The 22,422-nt window shown below is 37.8% G+C and overlaps 1 protein-coding gene across 1 annotated transcript in view; it reads right to left on the bottom strand.

The window, feature by feature from the left end:
* Positions 1–6,069: 6,069 nt before the first annotated feature.
* LOC146305416 (uncharacterized) overlaps positions 6,070–22,422 on the bottom strand; it is a 53,365-nt gene continuing 37,012 nt past the window's right edge. Inside the window, 17 exon segments of the mRNA XM_084713091.1 lie at positions 6,070–6,471; positions 6,562–6,683; positions 7,780–7,896; positions 8,351–8,647; positions 8,841–8,954; positions 9,429–9,525; positions 9,794–11,797; positions 12,102–13,554; positions 13,980–14,003; positions 14,178–14,269; positions 14,675–14,815; positions 14,904–14,942; positions 15,077–15,211; positions 15,331–15,495; positions 17,659–17,775; positions 18,350–18,478; positions 18,958–19,110. Of these exon segments, the coding sequence (XP_084569217.1) occupies positions 6,397–6,471; positions 6,562–6,683; positions 7,780–7,896; positions 8,351–8,647; positions 8,841–8,954; positions 9,429–9,525; positions 9,794–11,797; positions 12,102–13,554; positions 13,980–14,003; positions 14,178–14,269; positions 14,675–14,815; positions 14,904–14,942; positions 15,077–15,211; positions 15,331–15,495; positions 17,659–17,775; positions 18,350–18,478; positions 18,958–19,110 (5,274 nt within the window). The 3' untranslated portion in view covers positions 6,070–6,396.

Genomic DNA, 22,422 nt, shown 5'->3' on the forward strand with positions numbered 1-22,422 from the left:
TGACAGATAACATAATTACACGCCTCCAAATAAAAGTCAAATGAGTGATTTATTTGGTTGCAAACAAACCTTTTCACCATCAGAGTTTGACGGGGCAGTTAAAAGTTTGCTAACTACGTGGCAAACATCTCTAATGTTAATGCAACGTTCGCACTCGTAATGTTAACTTTAACAGCAAGCTGCTAAAATCAGACAACCATGCAGATCGACACCAGTAAATGATCATGGCCCATAGTCTTCATGTTTGTACGTACAGAGTGGAGACCTCTGTAGATAAGGAGGGGTATTTTGTGATTTGTGTTGTGCTCTGCTGTAGTGTGCAGGCTAATAATCCTGGATTGAGCTGTTATCATCATGACTACCAGTTGTTTCACTTTCACTCTGCTCTAATTTTAGTCACATATGATGTTATTAATATTTGGACATTTCTGATGCAACATGCAGCTGTTTTTTCTGGAAGCGTTTTGTTGAAATTGTGTAAATGAAGCCTAGAATTTAAGCTTGCACATGTAAAATGGTCAGGTGAGTGTTCAGGTGCGTTAATCCATGCAGGTGCAAATTCTGACGTCACTGTCAGGTCAGACGTCTCAGATGTTTTTCTGAACTGTTACACTATCAGACATTTTATCTCTCGATGATAATGTGAAGACTTGTGAAGTTTAGGATTTCTTGTTTTGGAGAGAAGAGATTTTGTTATGGGATGTTTTTTGTTTTTCTTTCCTTTTGAAAATGTATCTGAAATGCTATTTACTCCTCAGAACTGTTCATCTCTAGTAAATGTATGTTTTTATGTAATTTTTTTTTTTCCACATTAGGTCAAGTTTTATTTAAACATTTCATTTAGCGGTACAATAATTAAAGGTAGGTGACAGTTTCCTGTACTGAACTCAACAAATCCTGTGAGGTTAAAGTTTTTAAAATTTCAAGGGTCCAGTGTGTTGAGTGAGTTCTGTTTCACAGTTTGTTCTGTTTCACTACCAGCAGTATAAATAAATTTTAATTATTTTTAAATGTGTAATTCTTACATTCACCTCAATGTGTAATACTGTAAAATGTGTACAGTGTTGCTGATTTTAGACAAAACGGCCTGTCACTCGCAGAAATCTCCCTGCGCTTTTGTTTTGACAGTCAAACTTAAAAGAAAATCTATAAAACGTTTTTCTATTGTTTAAATAATTATGTGATGTACTTTATTTGATAATTAATTGATGGAAATTTTTAAAATGTAAATGTCGCCTTGAAGTCTCGAAGTAGCACCGTGACATTTTTTTGTATTGTGTACTTTGGTCTGGGTGAATTCTCTTTTCTGATTGGCCGGCGGGTGTCCGCTATAGCCGTTTGACGCACACGTAGTTCGGCTCAAGTTTGACCACCATTCGAAATTCATCCGCGACCCACCTCGTAACCATAGCAACGTTAAAGCGCACAGCTGTCAAAGTTTACTCGTAATCAACTGCGGCAAGCTAACGCTAGCTGAGTGAGCAGCTTGATAAACTAACAACCGGGAAGAAAAACACACTAAAGGCTTGTTTTTATTGTTTGTTAATCGATTTCCAAGGAAGGGATGAAACGGAGAAGAAAAGCGAGAGGAAAAACAACTACGGCACCCGAAGACAGAGGAGGAGAAGGATGAAATAAACACCAGAAAGCCAACTAACTAAATGGAGAATGAATCTACTGAAAGACTTTTTAAACCAAAAACAAAAGAACACGGATGTGGAAACTGACTACGGTTATTCGCTGTCATGACAACGGTAAGTACCTGCGTCCTAACTTTATATTTTGAGTTCCCAACTTTCACCAAAAAATCTGCGAATGTTTTTATTTCATGTTGTTGTGAAATGACCGTGATATTAGCGGGGTAATTAACTTGTAGATGTGCGTTAAACGGTCTGACGTTACTTCTTCTTGGTTTTTCGCCTCCACGTGCTTCCTTCAAACCATTTAACGCACAGCTGCACCTTGATTACTCATCTACTGCACAGCTAGTTTAAGACGGGAGGTAAAATGCATTGATAATTATTTTATTTAAACTTATAAAACAGTGAGCAACACAACAACATACTGTTTGTCAGGAAAGACTCTCCCAAGTACCTGGCTGCGGGTCAACCTCCACGGGTGACAGGAAACACGTGACCTCCGCAGCGAAAGATGGTTATTTTTGTTTTTTCCCGTATGAAGGCCGCATTCTGCATGATCGCTATTTCTTATGAGTTTCGCGGTTTGGTTCTTAAAATTTGCAATTTGCACATGAATAAAAACGCGTATATCCACATAAATTCTCCATTATCTATTTTAAAAGGCTAAATATGCTTCACACAGTATTTTAAATTGCATCTCCGCCCATCATTAAGACACTTTACTACAATTCACTGTTATTTTTATTCATGAATGGAAATGAAACGAGACAAACAGAGAAGGGAGAAACTGATGATCGAGTCTTAAAGGTAACCCCAGATCCGTGAACGATCTCGCGAGTCCGTTAATAACTTCTGTGTTCAATAACAGTCCATTAAAAACAGTCAACGCAACGCATGGCGACCTTCAGACTGCGCTATGAGATTTATGAATCACAGTTTGTGAGCTAAAATAAATCCAGTGCTAACGTTAGTTTAGCTGTTTGTGGAACAGGCAGACAGGTACTGAGCACTCACCTGTCTATGATCGACCTCACAGTGACCCGTTAACTGAGGAGGTGCGTCATGTTGTCTATTTTTTTTATTTATTTTTTTACTTTCATCGGTGTATTCTTCATCTTTAACAAATACAGTTTATGCAAACATTACAGCATTTTAAAGAATAGGTGACATTTTAAAGACTTATTATTAACTTCATATCCTTAATGTAAATTATTGTATGGAGCCTTTAGAGTCAATAGACTTTTAAAATATTTCATGAATAAAATTTGTCGATTTGTTTTTAATCCATGTGCTTATTTTTTTAATGTGCCAGTTTTAAGAATGAAATAGTGATTATGCAGAATGCGGCCTTCACACGGGAAAAAAACAAAAATAAACATCTTTCGCTGTGGAGGTCACGTGTTTCCTGTCACCCGTGGAGGTTTGAGGTCACAAACAAACATTTAAAATATTTACTCTCTTTAACGCATTTAATGGTACAATGAAGGTCACATCCAGACAAACTTTTTTTTTAAAGAAAAGATTAAATTTGTAATCTTTTTTCAGTTGTAAATGGTGTAATAGAGGGTTAAGAACAGATTTTAGATGATTACTTTGAGGTGAATGAAGCAAAAAGAGACGTGACCTCTAATAGACAGTAAAAGAAAAAACATCCCCGTGGAAAGTCATAATTATAACGTAAAATCGAAACTATGGGATTAAAAAAGTCGAAACAATTAAGTAGTCGAAATTTTGAGACAAAAAGGACAAAAGTGTGAGATAAAAAAATAAATCATAATTCAGATAAAGTTAAAATTGATACAAAAAGTCGAAATTATTCAATAAAAAGTCAAAATTATGATTAAAAAGTCAGTTGTCAAAGTCAGGTATGAGATAAAAATCGAAATTATGAGATAGTTCTTAGGTCGTTGTAAATACGTGATTAAAAGTTTAAATTATGAGCTTAAGTCATAAATGACAAAAAAATTGAAAGGAAAAATCATGAGATAAATTATAATTGGCAGATAAAAAGTCATAATTATTATATGCTAAAATTATCAGCTAGTCCTCAATCAATCAGGTGATTAGTCAATCGAACAGCAAATGAATCAGCAAGTCTTGATTGATTTATTTAACCTTAAATGATCTATGATTAATTGTTAGAGATTAATTGACAAAGACAAAAATAATAACCTAGCAGAGTTACATTGCAGTCAACTGTTGGGTATATATACATATTTTATGTATATACGTGTCTATATATATGTATATATAAAAAATCAAATTATTCAAATTATCAAATTACTATTGTGCTTGTGATTCCTATAATCCTAAAATCTGAGTTGACTCTACCTTTAGAGCTCGACAAGAACTTCTAAGGTTCCTTTAATTCATTCACTCGTCAGTAAGTAAAAAATAAACTGGACAACACAAGGACAAATTTTAAAATATTAAGTTTTATTGATTCCACTGTTCATGAACAAATATTAAAAATCCAGTCAGTCAACATACTGTTTAAAGAAACATGAGAGTTAAATGAAACTTTAGAAACACTTCACAGCGTTTGTTGAGTTCAGTGCATTTATTTTTACATAAAGAAAACATAGAACATAAAAAAAAAAAAGGCATTTTACACCTGCATGTGCAGAAAGCAGGAGCAGAAAACAAAACATTCAATAGCCTGATCTGTCCCTCATACCAACTTTGACCATTAAAGGATCAGTGTGCAGGATTCAGTTGTGTCTAGCAGAGAGTTTGCAGATTGCACACACAGCCTTTAAGTGAATTACTGTTTCCATTAAATATTCTCTAAAATAAAAAAAAAGAAACCAGTGATTGTGATTATCTGACCTGTATACATCATGTGCAAGATTAAATATAAAGTTTAATTTATACAATTTTACAAAACTCATCTTATAAAAGAAGTTAAGAAGCTCCGTCAGTGACAGTTCATACTTTATAAGGTGCATTAGAAATGTGAAACAGTTCAAAAATAAAATGGTTCTGTCCACTACTGTTATGTGTTAGGATTAAATGTTCGGATTTTTGGCACAAATGAAAAACAAACATTTAAAAAATACTTTGGTAATTATTAAGAGGTCATATAGCAACTTATAAACTATAATATGTAACCATGATAAACGTTTTGGTAAAACTTACCTTAAGTTTCTGATTTTCCAGAACACATCTGATGCATTGTAACAATGCAAGGCACCAAAACTGCAGAGTTTGAAACCAGTTGGGTCAATCGACGCTACAATACTCGTTAGGTTTTATGGTAAATGTATAATTTATAGAGCTGTCCCCCACTAAGATTTTCCCTCTCTCTCTTTTTTTTTTTTTTGTTACAGTGCAGTGCGCCACACTAAAATCCTGTACAAGCCTCCATGGGTATGTTTTACCAGATAGACTTGGGTTTTTTAAGCCTGTCTTTGTGATTTGTGGTGTGAAAATATTGACTGCGTGTCCTTCTCCTACAGTTCAGTTAGAAAATCCGTGGACCTGCAGAGCTTCTCTTTCCCTGCGAGGCAGCGGGATCCACAAGATCACATGAGAATCCATCTTGCGAGGCTCCAAGCCATCAGTCTGTGGTGGTGTGAGCCAGTCAGCGTCCTCGGAGGCACTACTGGTAGCCACAGGTGTGGTTTCAGGTGTGATGACAGCGAGGGGCATCCATGGAAACGACTCATCTCGAACAATCAATGGCGGCTCCTGAAGAGTTTAGCGTAGATACTGTGACAGCCTCCATTATATCAGGACTGGAGAGTATTTCTTCATGTAAAGAAGAGCAAAGAACGGCACTGAAGGTTTTTCTCCTTGGAAAAGATGGTTTCACTCTTCTTCCAGCCGACTTCAGCTTCGGTTCGGTGAGTTGATCTGATTGGTTGTTGGTTGTTAGATGTGACAGATGGTTCATTCAATCACCTGCAAAGTGTTATTTTTGAAAGCACCTGTCCTCTTCCCAGACAGTTTCTGTGGACGCCTTGACAGAGCTTCTCTCCAGAGGCTGCAGCTTCCGTCCAGCATCACTGGCGCCGCACACGCATGAATGAAGCTGATGATGATGTAAAAGGATTCTGGTGAGTCTGGTGACTTTTGATCCTTTCCTTACTGTTGTCAACAAGCAGGCGTCCCCTCCTCTCTGCTCCACATGTGTCTAGATGAGGTGTCAGACAGCGCGTCACGCTGCTCTGCGTTTCTTTCACTCTTCTCTGCTTCCATCAGTTAGTTTTGTGGTTTGTGGTGATTTAGAGACTCAGTTTGTGAAGTTCACACCCTGTCATGCTGCTGCACTGCTCTGTGTACGACGAAGATAAAAAAACAAGCGCTGAAACTTGTTTACTAACCACTACTTTCACCCTGAGGATATTTTTTTAAAAAGTGCACCAGCTAATACAAAAAATATTTATGATTCCCTTTAATTCCTCATTGAAATGTTCTCCCTGTTTATCCTGTAACTGTGACGCACACCGACTGACAAAGGAAAAAAGACAAATGTTGGACCGGAAGAATCTCAGTTGACGATGAAGGCTCTGATTAATGATTCGATTCGTCAACTATCAGGAGACAGCCCTATAATTCAAATCATTTACCTGATAAAAAAGGTACCTAACAGCACTTTTTTCATTTTTCGAAGTTACTATGAACCAGCATGGCTTATTATACCTACTGACTTGTCAAATAAACCCTCTGCAGTGGTGAGAAACGTGAACGTTGCATTTGTCCAGCTTCACCGTTTTCCCCCCCGAAAATAAAAAAACAGTAGATGGCATCAGGATCAATCAGAAACGGAGCCTTGAGAACTCTGTGTTGAACGTCTTGATGGTTTCTGTTCAAGTTTCTGATAATATTCCTGAAAAAAAAAGAAGTGGGAGAAACATAAACATCATGAGGCCAAAACTGTGTTTTTGTGTTTAAATTTATTGTATGTGTTTGTTTGTACCTGCAGGTTGTCGTAGTGTTGCCTGCTGCTGCAGTGGACGTCCTTGGCGGTGCTCTCGTTCAGGTAGAAAACAGAGCAGAGGTGACAGAAATACCCTGATTTAGGAACCACGAACTCCTGACCTGAAGAGGGAGACGGTGAGTGAAACGAGAGGAAACTTATTGATTGAGTGATTTTCTTTAATTTGCTTCTAAATGAAAATTAACCTGTTGGTCAAAATGAGAAAACAAGTTTGTTTGTTTTGTTTTCTTGTTTGTGACAGAAACAAAAACGAGATTTCAGTTTGATTTCTCATTTGTTCATTGCGACTGCAAAAGAAATACACAACTAAATATTTAGCTTTTCCACTTATGGCAGGGCTTTCACCTGATTGGTTACTGTGATTTTCAGTTATTTTTAAACTGTGCTGCCTTCAGTTTTAGATGCCCGTCACTTCCTGAATGATTCTGCAGCTAAACCTGAAAGCAAATATTACACTAGTTCTTTCACCGTCCCAACAAACAGCAAACACCAAAAAACAAAATAAACAAAAAAAATAGATAATTATGTTTTCTAATGACTGCATCTAAATTAAACCTAATTTGACAGCCCTAATCCCTTGAATAATTTTCCTCTGGCAATCAGTATTTTGAAATTTAAAACCTTAAAAAGAAAACTTAAATTACTCTCAATGATCATAAAATCTGCCTTTAAGGATATTTTTCTCATATGTAGATGATGAGGCTGTCAACCTGCTGACAAAGTGTAAAAATAACTGTCAGAGCAGAGCAAACATTCAGGTGAACGTCCAGCCTCATGTGGAAAAGAAAACATTAAGTTGTTTATTTGTTTTGGAGTCAAAATAGAAAAAAAGACAAATCAAACTGAAATGAATAATTCTGTGCACTAAAAAAAGACAATGAAGGAAAAAACAGAAACTGTTTTCTCATTTTAACCTGCACAAGTAGGTCTATTTTAATTCTTGAGTCACGTTTAGAAACACGTCAAAGGGAATCAGATAACGGGTTATTTTTTGTTTTTTAATATCAAAACATAAATGGGTCATTTGTTTTTTGTTTCCTATTTCTAATGGGTTATCAGTAAGCAGTTTTTTTTCCAAACGTTGGTTTTCTCGTTTTACAACGAACATCCGTTGGCCGCCAAGTACACTGACCCAAATTATTTACATCTCGCGTCGATTTCAAATAAAAACAGAGTGTGTCAGTGTGTGTTTCTCACCGAGGGAGTTGTTGGGTTTGGATGATGACAGTTTGAGGTCAGCGGCGACACGACGAGACTGAGAACGAGATCTCTTTGCTTCAGGGCCGACAGACTCCCTCCTCAGTTTACTCACAGCTGAAGAAGAGAAAGAAACGAAGCAAAAACAATTAATCGCTCAATCTGAAATAATTTAGACACATGATTTGTTGTTTTTGTCATATTTCAAGCAAAATTCATGAATTCCAGCTTCACAAATGTAAGAATTTGCTACTTTGCTTTCTATGATAGGACACAACATCTCGCAGGGTTTAGAAACATTTTTCTGACAAAAAACCTAATTGGAAGACATCAGCTTGGATTGATTTTTCACTATTGAGCACAAAATTCATCAATAATGAAAATAATCACTGTTTGCAGACCTGAATGTAAAAACAAGTATTTGTAATTCTTTTCATTTTGGACAGAATTTTCAAAAAGATGAACTGTTGATGATTCAGAACAGCAGCTCAGAGTGGATGAGACGCTAAAACTGAAGAATAAAATGTCTCTGTCTCTGTCCTCAGTCTGTCCTTCTTTCAGCTCTCTGTACCTTTAATGTCCGTCCTGCTCCGTCCTTCCTTCTCCTCCTCTCGTCCCTCCAGTGTCTGGTTCTCAGGGTTCTCAGGGTTCTCCGGCTGCAGCTCCTGTCCAGCAGAGGCAGCATCGACGTCGGCTCGGCTCGCTGCTTCCACCTCTGTCTTCTGGACCTCCGTCTGGACGTCACTTGACAACGTAGACGGATCTTTGTCCAATGAGGAGGAGGCATCGACTGAGGAGGGAGGCAGTACATCAGCTGGTTCTTCTTCTTCTTCTTCTCTCACTTTTTTCCCTCTGGTAGATTTTCTCACTGCAGTAAAACACAATGAAATGGCTGAGTGAACAAATGAGAGGAAAAAAGCTGCTACGTTTTAGAGCTCCATGATTGGAAGAAAGTGAAGCCAAAGATTTTTTGAGTGTCCAGAGATTAGACTGACATTATTGTATAAAAGGTAGGTGTGAGTGAGTGAGTGAGTGAGTTAGTGAGTTAGTTAGTTAGTTACCAGGGGTCTGTCTGGTTCTCTTCTTAGCTTGTCCTCTTGTTCTGGTTGTTACCGCTTCCTTTTCCTCCTCCTCCTCCTCCACTTCATCTCCAGCCTCAAAGTTTGTACTTTCCTCTAAAACAGGACAAATAAATTAAAAGAAAAAGTTTCAGATAAACATTAACAGTTTTTTTTAAACAAACAATTCCCTGTAAAAACATTTTAGAGATATGGGAGGCAAAATGGCAAAATCTGAGTTTGAACTGTGATGCATTCTGGACAGATGTTGAAAAGGTGTGAATGCATCTGTCTCTCCAAGACACATATGGAATCTTTAGTATCCCTCTGTACAATTCAAAGTTCACATTTCTTGTCTTATTAGTTTGAAGTATTTTTAATGTGTCTGTTTGACAATGATCAACAAAAAACTAATTGATAATGTCTAAATACTCAGCCCCTTTAACAGAACAGATCCTTATCACAGCAGACATTCTGACTTGTCAAAGCAGGAAGAGCATAGGTGGAACAACAATGATGGCTGCATTCCAATTAGGTGAGCAAACACACGTGTAAGTATACTTTACTTTGTGTTGACAGAATAACACACACCTGTGTCTTCATCATGTTTGCGTTTAGCAGATCTTGATGTTTTCTCGTCCGACTTCTCTTCCTCCTCATCGTCAGCTTCATTTAGAGTCACCGAAGTCTAAAAATAGATAAGAGCTTTAGCATCAGTGTTTCTCACTTTGTGTTGTTTCTAAAAGCAGGATTTTCCACCCTCTCCACTCCTCGGCTTTCACATGTAATTGTGTCTTCCCAGCCGGCTGACTCGTTTTTATATCATCATGCAACTATTTGGAACTAAACTGATTTCATATTTGTTTTTGTCACCCCTTCTTTAATATTATGATACTTTTTTTTTTTTTTACTTGTTCTAGCCAGTTTTTTTTTAGCCTCTTTTGTTGGTCTTTTCCTTTTCATCCTGTAGCTGCCTGATTAACCCCATCATCTCCCTCCACAGAGCAGAATATTTCATACGTAGCCTTCTCCTCACTTACCTTACTTCTGCCACATTTCTTTATTGGTGTGCTCTGTTTTGGAGAGGTTTTTTCTTCTTTCTTTGGTGTATTTTCCTTGATTCGTTTGTGTGATTCTCTGGCAGCAGTGTGCCTCGTTCTACTTGGAGCGTCCTCTTTTTTTGTTTTCTCTTGTTGTGATCTTGATCTTGTCGAGATCGTCTCCACAGAGCCTAAAATCCTGTTTGTAGCTGCCTCGTTCTTGAGACGTTTTCCAGACGCCTTTGTGAGATTCAATGTAATTTTGTCATCTTTCTTCCCTCTTGGACTCCTCCTTCTTCCAGACCTTTCTGGGCTGGCAGCATCTTGAGCTGGTTTGTCTTCAACAGAATCTTTTGTCTCTTGCACCATCTCTTTCACGGCCTCTTTGATTGTTTCCTCTTCTTCAGAGACTCCTGGAGAGGTGTCAATCTTTGTGCAAGTCTCATATTTTTTAACTGTCCTGTCCTGTTTCTTTGGCGATATTGCCTTCTCTTCACTTTTAGATGCTGTTTTTGTGAAGGCACTACTCTTTGATGGTTCACCACATCTATCAGTCGCCTCTCCATTCTTGGTCCTTTTTTCCTGGTTGTCAGTCTCAGTTTCTGCAGCCGTTGGCTTCTGTGACCTCTGCAGGCGTTGGTCTCCATTTCGGATTTGGCCATCAGGATTTTCCACATCTTTGGAGGAATGTACTGCAACCACTTTCCCTTTGACCTCCTCCTCTTTTTGTTTTATTTTCTTCCCATCTTCATCGTCCCTTGGAGCTTGCTTGTTCCCTGTATCTTTATTTGTTTCTTGATCTTTACCTACTACATTTGCATCATCAGATTTAATGACTAGTGGAATTGTGCATTCCTCAGACGGCTTCTTTAACGTGGCACGGTCACCTTGAACCAGGCGATGGACCTCTTGACTTGTAGCTGCTTGGTCTTCAGTAACATTGTCTAGTATCTGGAAAGAACTGTCCATGTCCATTTCACTGTCTTGCAACGTCTGGCCCTCCTCACGTTCAGTTTGCTGGGTGTCAAAGCTGTTGTCTTGATCCCCATCATTCATCCGTTCATCTGTTTGATGATCAAATAAATCAAGGATTTGGTACATTTCACCACCGCCCTTCCCCTCAGTGTGTTTGTCAGCATCACCATTCTTACATTCCTGCATGTTTCTTTTTGGGTCTTTGTGTGTTCTGACATTAAAATCAATCTCCTGACTCTGGCCTTGGCTCAACTCGACCTTATGTCCCTGTAGAGGTGGCTGTATCTCTGATGATGATTCTGTTTTTGTCTTAGACACAACAGTTTTTGCAGCAATGCCCTCTGCTGACCTTTTGTGGTCAGACATTGCCACTGAAGCCTCTGTGGTTCTTGCTTCTTTTTGAAACGGCTCCATTGATGCTTTAACAGTCGCTGCTGATACCGACTTTTTCCTTTCATGGGAAGCAGAGGATGAGTGGGTACTACAACTAGAGGATCTGGTGTTTAATGCCTTGGATTGAAATGTTGTCTTGTTCTGCTGTGTTTTCTGACCAGGAGAGGAGTGGGGTTCAGTAGAAAGTGGAAAAGAGGAAGAGGAGGGCTTAGTCACACTGGCAGAGGACGAAGGTTTGGTAGGGGATTTGATGGACTCAGATGAGGACTTGGGCTTTTTCGGTGACACAGAGCCTGAGTTAGAAGATGAGGTAGAAGCTGAGCTCTTAAAATCCTTCGAAGACCTTGCTGAGGTGTGTTCTCCACCGGATGACACACCTGAGTTTTGCCTCTCTCTTCTCGGTCTGGAGGAGGATGAGGAGGAGCTAACAGGTTCAGGGTTTGTCTCTTCCACATCATCACCAATTTCATCAATAGTGACAAAATCATCCATGTTGAAATTTTGCTCATCAAAATCATCTTCCTCAACAGTGAATGAGAAATCATCCTGAGCCTGTGTGAAGAACAAAGACAGAATCAGTAACTGAAACAATGAGTCAGGTTCTTCATTAACTAGGATGGAAAAAGGTAATTTAATTAACAATCCAAATATGTCTGTCTCACACAAATCAGACACACATCTCTACACTAAGTGTGAGTATATTTATATCTTTGTGGGGACTTTTACTGTCACATACAATGCTGTTAATTTTGTTAAGACTAGTTTTACCAAAGAAGATTCAAATTTCAATTAATTGTGGCTTAATTACAACAAAAACAATAAATTCCCCATTTCTTAATTTAAAGCTAGGCCTCACCTTGTTCTTGGCCTCCTTGTTGAGCTTGTATTGACGAACGGCTGCCTGGATTATGCTGAAAGACTTTGCATCAATCTGAGGAAGTTTAGCCCGGTTTTCCTCAGAATTGAGGAAAAGGGGGCCGAGCTGGGGGGCAGGAGGGACTGTGTTTCCACTCCTGACTGCAGAGGCAGAGGTCACATCAGCAGTGGAGACTGAAGGTGTTAATGACCCCTCTTCCCCCTTTCCTTTCTCTAAGTCTTTGTTTGCCTGGGAACCAAGAGTGGAGTCTGTGGAGATCTCAGTTCCTGGTTCTTCACCATCCTCCTCCATTGTTAAATCACTTGCAGCGGTAGCACTTGGTCCTGCTGTGATGGGCTCAGAGATGGTTGATCCATCAGGGTCACTGGTTTGCAAAGCAGGTTTTGACTCATTACCTGAACGTTCAGAAGGAGGCAGCTGGGTTTGACATTTCACAGTTGGAGATTTGGCTTCAACATTGATGGTGTCCAGCTCAGTAATAGAGACAAAAGTTGTTAGTGACCCCTCTTCCCCTCTTACTTTCTTCACATCTTCATTTGCCTCACCACCACTGGAGTCCATGGAGATCTCAGTTCCTGGTTCTTCACCATCCTCCTCCATTGTTACATCACTTGCAGTGGTAGCACTTGGTCCTGCTGTGCTCGGCTCAGAATTGTTTGATCCACCATGGTCACTGGTTTGCAGAGCAGGTTTTGACTCATTATTCAAAAGTTCAGGAGGAGGCAGCTGGGTTTGATGTTGTACAGTTGGACGTTCGTCTTCAACACTGATCGTGTCCGGCTCAGCAGTGGAGAATGAAGGGGTTACTGACCCCTTTTCCCCTTTTACTTCCTTCACATCTTCATTCGCCTCGCCACCACTGGAGTCCATGGAGATCTCAGTTGCTGGTTTTTCACTGTCCTCCACTGTTATGTCACTTGCAGTGGTAGCACTTGGTCCTGCTGTGATGGGTTCAGAAATGGTCGATCCACCAGGGTCACTGGTTTGCAGAGCAGGTTTTGACTCATTACCTGAACGTTCAGAAGGAGGCAGCTGGGTTTGACCTTTCACCATTGGTTTGGCTTCAACACTGATGGTATCCAGCTCAGCAGTGGAGAATGAAGGGGTTAATGACCCCTCTTCCCCTTTTGTTTTCTTCACATCTTCATTTGCCTCGCCACCAGTGGAGTCCAGTTCTTCACTGTCCTCCATTCTTACATTGCTTGCAACAGAGGTACTTGGTCCCGCTGTAATGAGCTCAGAAATGGTTGATCTACTAGTGTCACTGGTTTGCAGAGCAGGTTTTGACCCATTATTCAAAAGTTTGGAAGGAGGAGGCTGGGTTTGACATTTCACAGTTGGGGGCTTGGCTCCAACTTTAATGGTGTTTGGTCCAAACTTTATTATTACAGTCTCACGAGAATCATTTAGACGCTGTTTTAGACTCTGCAAACTAAAATTAAAAACAGAAAAGGACTGTCAGCAGCAAATTACAGCAAGGGTAAGGTTGCATTTTTTTTGGTTTCTGAAGGGGGCCTGACAGAAAAAAAGACTGGGAACCACTGCTTTAAGGGATGTAGCTGACTATAATTATCGATTAATCTACAGACCATTTCTCAATTAATTCATTGAGGGCTGGGCAATATGGCTTACAATTAATAAATCAACATTTTTAGGCTATTCGAAGACATTTATCTCGAGATACACATTTAATCTAAAATAACACATAATCCTATATATGAGATGCATTAGTGCAGAATAATGTTGGCAAAATCAAATATCAGGATATTTTTGACCAAATACCTCCATCAATATAAGCATGGGCGTTTTGTCTCTCTCTTAACTGGACAATAATAGATTATAAAGTGATATACTCACGTCTCAAAACGTCCAACTTTGCTCCTGGAGAGAGAAAAAGCAGGAGTTGGTCAGTTTAGGCTTGAGGATGGGGGATTAAAAATAAAAAGCACACCAACACATATGGAGACAACCTGCTTTCAGAAACACAGATGTGAGCAACTATAAAACTAATTTAGCATCAGGTCATACCCGACTGTTAAAGGGAAACATGCATACCAAATCGCTTCTTTTGAAACATCCGGTGAGAAAGTTTTGTATTTCTCCACCACCTGCGTTACACCGCTGGAGTCGGCCATCTCGATGCAGATCTGAGGGAGAACGACAGTCACAGACAGAGTGGAAAGACAGAGAAGAGATGAAGTGACAAGACAAAAGCAACGAAGAGAGAGAACAGCAACAAGCCATAAAAATCTTTGTATGTCATATTATTCAAGCATTCTCTGTAGCAAGTTGGCTTTTTTTTTTAAAATCTGGTTAAAAAAACGTGGTGCTAATGCCACGTCAGCACCCACTTTGCACATCCATGCCTTTTTTAATTCCTTTTAGCTCTCTCCAAACAGGTGCTGCAGCTGTAGAAAAACAGCTTTTGTCTTTGATGCTTGAAAAAAACGCTTTTACTGTTTGTTCTACCAAAACAACAGGTGTATTTCAAAAAGCATCAGGCGCCTTTGGGCCTTTAAACTGATAAGCGCAGGTGTTTTGTGTTCTTGTACCCTGTTGGCGAGCGGCAGAAAGCTGACAAAGGTTGCGGTTGACGCCACCATTTCCATGACCATCTTGATGACCCCCACTGACGTCTCAGAAATCTCCACACACAGCAGCCGCTCCTTCAGAGACTCTGAGTCACCAACGTTCTGAAAAGTGAGAAACAATTCAGTTGGTGTTGAAGCTCAGCGATCCAAAGACGCTTTCACCTGACAGATTTCCTGACTGATGACTTACGGCATTGCTCAACTTCATCAGAGTTGTGTACATCTTCTCCTGCAAAAACATTACAAGTCATTAGCGTAGGTATCAGTACTAGCTGGTTGCAGCTATTGTGAATTTGTGCTTGTTCTGTCCCGTCCTGATCTTGACAGTGTCACAGGCCAGAGAGCAACCTTCAGTGTTCATACCTCACAGCATTCAGGATTCATGTGTTGCATGATGATGTGGACACTAAGCTTGCAACCTTTGACGGAAACCGGCCTCCTGATGTGATCTTCGACAAATTTGGAGCATGTCATCGATCCAGCGAAATGCACAAAGGCCTGGAAGTGAGGAGAGGAAAGATAATAATGGGACAGCTCCATTTAATCATATAAATATAATACAACTGTAACTACAATAATGTTTGTGTTTGTAACAGTCCTCGGTTTCTACTCCTTACCCTCCTCTGCAGCGGTAAAACTATCACATTGTAGTACAGCGAGTGAAGGTTCTTTTTGATGATATACCGCCAGACCAGCTTGGCCACATCCTCATGCTTGTAGTTTTCCTCTGGCAAACCGGTCAACATGATTGTTCGCCACATGGAAAGGCACAGTTGACTCCTCTAGAAAACACAGCGTTCAAACCCCAAAGTTTCATTCAGGTGTTGCTGATGCTGCCGCTACCAATTCCAATCTGATTATATATTTACAGATTTTTAAAGTTAAATGTGTATTTGATACAAACCAAGTTCCAAAAGCTGTGTAAAACGTAAACAGAATGCAATGATCTGCAAATCTTTTTCGACCTTTATGCAACAGAATACAATAAAGCCCTACAGCAAACACAGTTCACTGCTCCATCTACAAATGTAAATTAGGACCTTTCAGCTTAATTGGCTACAATACCATTCCTTAAGATAAACCTGAGTCATCTGTAGTTATAAATTTCATGAGATAAAAGCTGCATCCTCTGAACGAACAGCAAGTCGAGACTGAGCATAAAAATCAGCAGGTTTAACAGAATCAATCCCACATCAGCTGATTTATATTTTGAAAGGAGTTAAATGGTTTTTGGATAAACGCCAATTATAATGAAACAAACATAAAATCAAGTTATAGAAAGAAATGGGTTTACCTTGTTGTTGTTCCATTCTCTGACTGTCTGGTGTTCTTGGGAGTTAAAAAGAAACAGTCACCTCACTGAATAAATTAACATTTTAAATTTGTCAAACTTGTTACGATGCAAGAAAAATTATGTCTCTTACCTGGGATGATGAACGAGGGAGACGTGGTAGGAGAGACAAAGGGACTACTTCTCGTCGTGAGCCAAAATTGTTCAACGCTGTCCTGTGGAACGTCAGATTTTGGTTGTGTCACTGTTGCCTTGGCAACAGGATCCGTCCTTTCTGGCAGAGTGTTTGCAGGAGATCTTGATGCTGCAAAAACAAAAAATGATAAAAGTGTTATAGTAGTTGTGTGTTTTTTTTCCATTTTTATTTTTGTTTTGTCATTTTATTCTATTGTAATTACTGATCTATAATATTTTCCATTATATTATTACCATTATTTTATGCTCTTTATCATGAAGTTTTATCAGCTCCAATGACTGGCTGCCCAGATTGTTTAAAGTAAAGACAACGTTTACAAAGTTGAGGAACAAGTCAATAGTTAATGTAACATAACATTTCATAGGCGCTAAATAAAAATATAAAGCTATGGTTTCAAAATCAAAGAATGCATTTATCAATCAGAGCAAAAAACAAGAAACAATACCACAGACAATGGCAAGGTTTTCTGTTTCACATTTGTTTTTACATGGGAGGACTTTCAACAAAGTATCATAGGTTCTCCTCACTGATTGTCTGTTTACTTCCCTGTCTATTGTTATAATCTGGGAGAAACAGGTTTAGGGCCAGAAGTTTTATCTACAACCATGAAAAAGTAAGCAGTTAAATGTTCAGAAAATTAAAATTTTTGAGCGAATAAACATGCAGACACACAACATATATTTTTTTTACTATTATTAATATATTTCAGGAACATGATGTTTTGATGATGTTTCCCTAAAATGTCCCAAAGTGTCCTTTGAGGGGAGCTGAACTCACCTTAGCTCCCCTGTAATTTGAATAACGTGGTTACTTAAGTGACTTTACTGTAAAATACCTTTTGTGAATGAAGCTAACAGAAAAATACCATAATACACATTAGACAATAGACATTTGTGTTAACTTTTTGACATATGTATGACCCCAAAACATTTTGCCTCTGTGCCGGCAATAGCTGTGGCTGGACAAACAAAATATTTTACATGGACTTATATTTTAACATGTACATTCTTTTTATTCTCTAAAAGAAACTTACGAGGGGATGGACCGCCTGGTTTTTCCGCTGTCTGTAGCTGCTCGCTCACTGCTGCAGCTGCTGGCTCAGTTTTGACAGATGCATCCATTTGCGTCTTCACTGCAGCCACAGGATCTTCAAAAGATCAAATTTAATTTAAGGCTGACATCAGTATTTACAAAGATCTTCGCCATCTCTGCTCTCCCCAGACTTACATGGTTTTGTCAGCCTGTGGACTTTGTATCCAGGGGCTGGTTTCTGGAGACTGTGCCAAACTTCAAACTGATCAGCATCGTGAACAGACTTAAACTGGATGAATACCTGAAGCACACAAGCACACACACACACACACACACACACACACACACATACATGACAGGTAAGACTGAGAGAAGTCTTTTTTTAAAAAATCACTGAAACACCCATACCTGTGTTTTTGTTTATACCTTGTTGAGAAGAGGTACATAGTTGGTGATGTTTTTCAAAGACTGTCTGAGGTCCCTGGCCTGACTCGGTGAAATGTTCTTGATGAGGACTGTGTTCTCTTCTCGACCTTGCAGAGGCTGCATCAGGAACAAGAAGTGGATATTCGAACCAAAAACATTAACAAGAGGACAGACACAAACACACCACATAGTTTCAGTAAATTAATTTTTAACAGTTTTTTTCAAAGTAAAAGATATGTTTTATTTTATTTATTGTGTGAAGCACTGTGTGTTGCATTCTGTTTGTATGAAACGTGCTAAAATAAATAAACTCAATTAACTCATCAAACAGCTGAAGATATGACATGAAATGGGGAGAGAGACTGGGGGAATGACACGCAGCAAAGGGACGCAGGTAAGAGTCGAACCCACAGCCGCTGCAGAGGATTCACAGCCTCCGTGGATGGGGCAGACGTTCTACGAACTGAGCTACAAAGGCATCCCTACTGAACTAAAATTAAAGTGGTTTACAAATTATGTGTAGTGTGTGTGTGTGTGTAAGAGTGTGCATTACTTACAAACTTCACCAGCCTCATCAGTGATTTATAAAACTGAAGCTACAACAGAAACATCAGAGAAGGCAGCGTTAAATTGCAAAGATACTTTTCTAACAACATTTAGCTACTGACAACAGTGTAATGCACATGCTTACCGGTGTCATTGGGATGTTGGCAGATACGACTTGGAAACTGAGTTTGGACCCTTTGAAATAAATGTTTTTCTTTGCTGTGACGTTCAGTATCTTGTATACATTCTCCACTGTTGGCATCACGGCGAAGGCCTGAGAGAAACATGAGAGAGGAAACAAAAATATATTACTCTTTTTATTTACTTGTTCTAAGTATTTACTACAACTTAAAAAAAAAAATGCTGGTGATCGATTATCACAGTTCCTGAATTTTTTTTTTTTTACCACCTGCCCGACCGACTGGGGTGGCTAGCCCAACATGGCATTTTACTTGCCCCTGGCAAACAGGCAATCCTTATTGTTGAGCTTTGTTAATGTTGTAAAGTCTGATCCTTACAAAGGTCAAAGTATTTAAGTATTATAGTAACTTTTATGGAAGTACTCAATGTGAAATAATATGGTCTTTGACAGTGTTTTTGGATTAATATCACTGCTGCGTTAATGTGTATGTTGCATTTCACTGCAGCAGATGATTTAAGTTGACCTCATTTGAACTACTTTATATTCTGTTATATTCTCTTCTATAAGATCATCATGTTTGCAGTAATAAGATACATGCTGATGGTGCCTACCAGACATGTCTGAGGAATAACATAGATGCTGTCATCTACGTGCTGAAACCCAAATGGCTTGAGCAGTTTGGCGATGTCCTCCTCTGTGTAGCAGCCATCGTAAAACTTCGGCAGTCTGGTTATGAGCAGCTGCCTCTTGTCAGAGTGGGAAAACTGAAAAATTAAGGAAAATAAACAGAGATAGGGGACGATAATGAGGGACAGTAATGGTTTAAATAAGTCAAACAATAAGACAAGTGTAAGTATTAACAGTTTTTACACCTCTTCTAAACTCTTTTCATTGTATATTATTATTAACCCTCTATGGTACCATGAGCATACATACATACATACATATAAGCATACATACATACATACATATGAGCATACATACATACATACATACTTATGACCATACATACATACATATGACCATACATGCATACATACATACATATGACCATACATGCATACATACATACATATGACCATACATACATACATACTTATGACCATACATGCATACATATGAACATACATACATACATACATACATACATACATTCATATGACCATACATACATACGAGCATACATACATACATATGACCATGCATACATACATACATATGACCATGCATACATACATACATATGACCATGCATACATACATGTGACTATACATACATACATACATACATATGACCATGCATACATACATACATGTGACCATACATACATATAAGCATACATACATACATATATACATACATATGAGCATACATACATACATACTTGTGACCATACATACATACATACATATGACCATACATACATATGACCATGCATACATACATACGACCATACATACATACATATGACCATGCATACATACATACATACATATGACCATACATACATACATACATACATACATACATATGAGCATACATACATACATACTTACATATATATGAGCATACATACATACATACATACATACATGTGACCATGCATACATACATACATATGAGCATACATACATATAAGCATACATACATACATATATACATACATACATATGAGCATACATACATACATACATACATACTTATGACCATACATACATACATACATATGACCATACATACATATGACCATGCATACATACATATGACCATACATACATACATATGACCATACATACATACATACATACATATGACCATACATACATACATACATACATACATACATACATATGAGCATACATACATACATACATACATACATACGTATGACCATGCAACCATACATACATATGAGCATACATACATATGGCCATACATATGACCATGCATACATACATACATACTTATGACCATACATACATACATACATACATATGACCATACCAAAATTTTTTAATTTAAATTTTAAAATGAATTGTGACTTCTTGATGTTATTGAATATTTTTGCATATGTTTATGAAATAAACAATGTTCAATTTGGAAAAGGAACGTTCTTTTTCACTTATGCACCATTATGGTACAATGTTGCCTACAGGCAACGAACCCCAAAAACTTCCAAAAATAAAAATAAAGATAAAAATTCTTCAGATTATGTTTATTTAGTCTATTTTGAGACATAAAAACACATTTCCCTCACTGGCATCATAATGTGTACCATAGAGGGATATGACCATACATACATACATACATACATATAAGCATACATACATACATATATACATACATACATACATACATATGACCATACATGAATACATATGACCATACATGCATACATACATACATATAAATGACCATACATACATATGACCATGCATACATTCATATGACCATACATACATACGAGCATACATACATACATATGACCATGCATACATACATACATATGACCATGCATACATACATACATACGACCATGCATACATACATGTGACCATACATACATACATACATACATATGACCATACATGCATACATACATACATATGACCATACATACATACATACTTATGACCATACATGCAGACATATGAACATACATACATACATACATACATATGACCATACATACATTCATATGACCATACATACATACGAGCATACATACATACATATGACCATGCATACATACATACATATGACCATGCATACATACATACATATGACCATGCATACATACATGTGACCATACATACATACATACAAACATATGACCATACATGCATACATACATACATATGACCATACATACATACATACATACTTATGACCATACATGCATACATATGAACATACATACATACATACATACATATGACCATACATACATATGACCATGCATACATTCATATGACCATACATACATACGAGCATACATACATATGACCATGCATACATACATATGACCATACATACATACATATGAACATGCATACATACATACATACATATGACCATACATACATACATACATACATACATATGAGCATACATACATACATACATACATACATACATACATACGTATGACCATGCAACCATACATACATATGAGCATACATACATATGGCCATACATATGACCATGCATACATACATACATACTTATGACCATACATACATACATACATACAGATGACCATACCAAAATTTTTTAATTTAAATTTTAAAATGAATTGTGACTTCTTGATGTTATTGAATATTTTTGCATATGTTTATGAAATAAACAATGTTCAATTTGGAAAAGGAACGTTCTTTTTCACTTATGCACCATTATGGTACAATGTTGCCTACAGGCAACGAACCCCAAAAACTTCCAAAAATAAAAATAAAGATAAAATTTCTTCAGATTATGTTTATTTAGTCTATTCTGAGACATAAAAACACATTTCCCTCACTGGCATCATAATGTGTACCATGGAGGGATATGACCATACATACATACATACATACATACATATAAGCATACATACATACATATATACATACATACATATGAGCATACATACATACATACATACATACTTATGACCATACATACATACATATGACCATACATGCATACATACATATAAGCATACGTACATATGACCATGCATACATACATACATACATATGACCATACATGCATACATACATACATATGACCATACATACATACATACTTATGACCATACATGCATACATATGAACATACATACATACATACATACATACATATGACCATACATACATATGACCATGCATACATTCATATGACCATACATACATACGAGCATACATACATACATATGACCATGCATACATACATACATATGACCATGCATACATACATGTGACCATACATACATACATACATACATATGACCATGCATACATACATACATGTGACCATACATACATATAAGCATACATACATACATATATACATACATATGAGCATACATACATACATAC

The sequence above is a fragment of the Lutjanus erythropterus genome, chromosome 23 (genome assembly GCF_056507025.1).
Source record: "Lutjanus erythropterus isolate fLutEry1 chromosome 23, fLutEry1.hap2, whole genome shotgun sequence".
NCBI lineage: Eukaryota > Metazoa > Chordata > Actinopteri > Lutjaniformes > Lutjanidae > Lutjanus > Lutjanus erythropterus.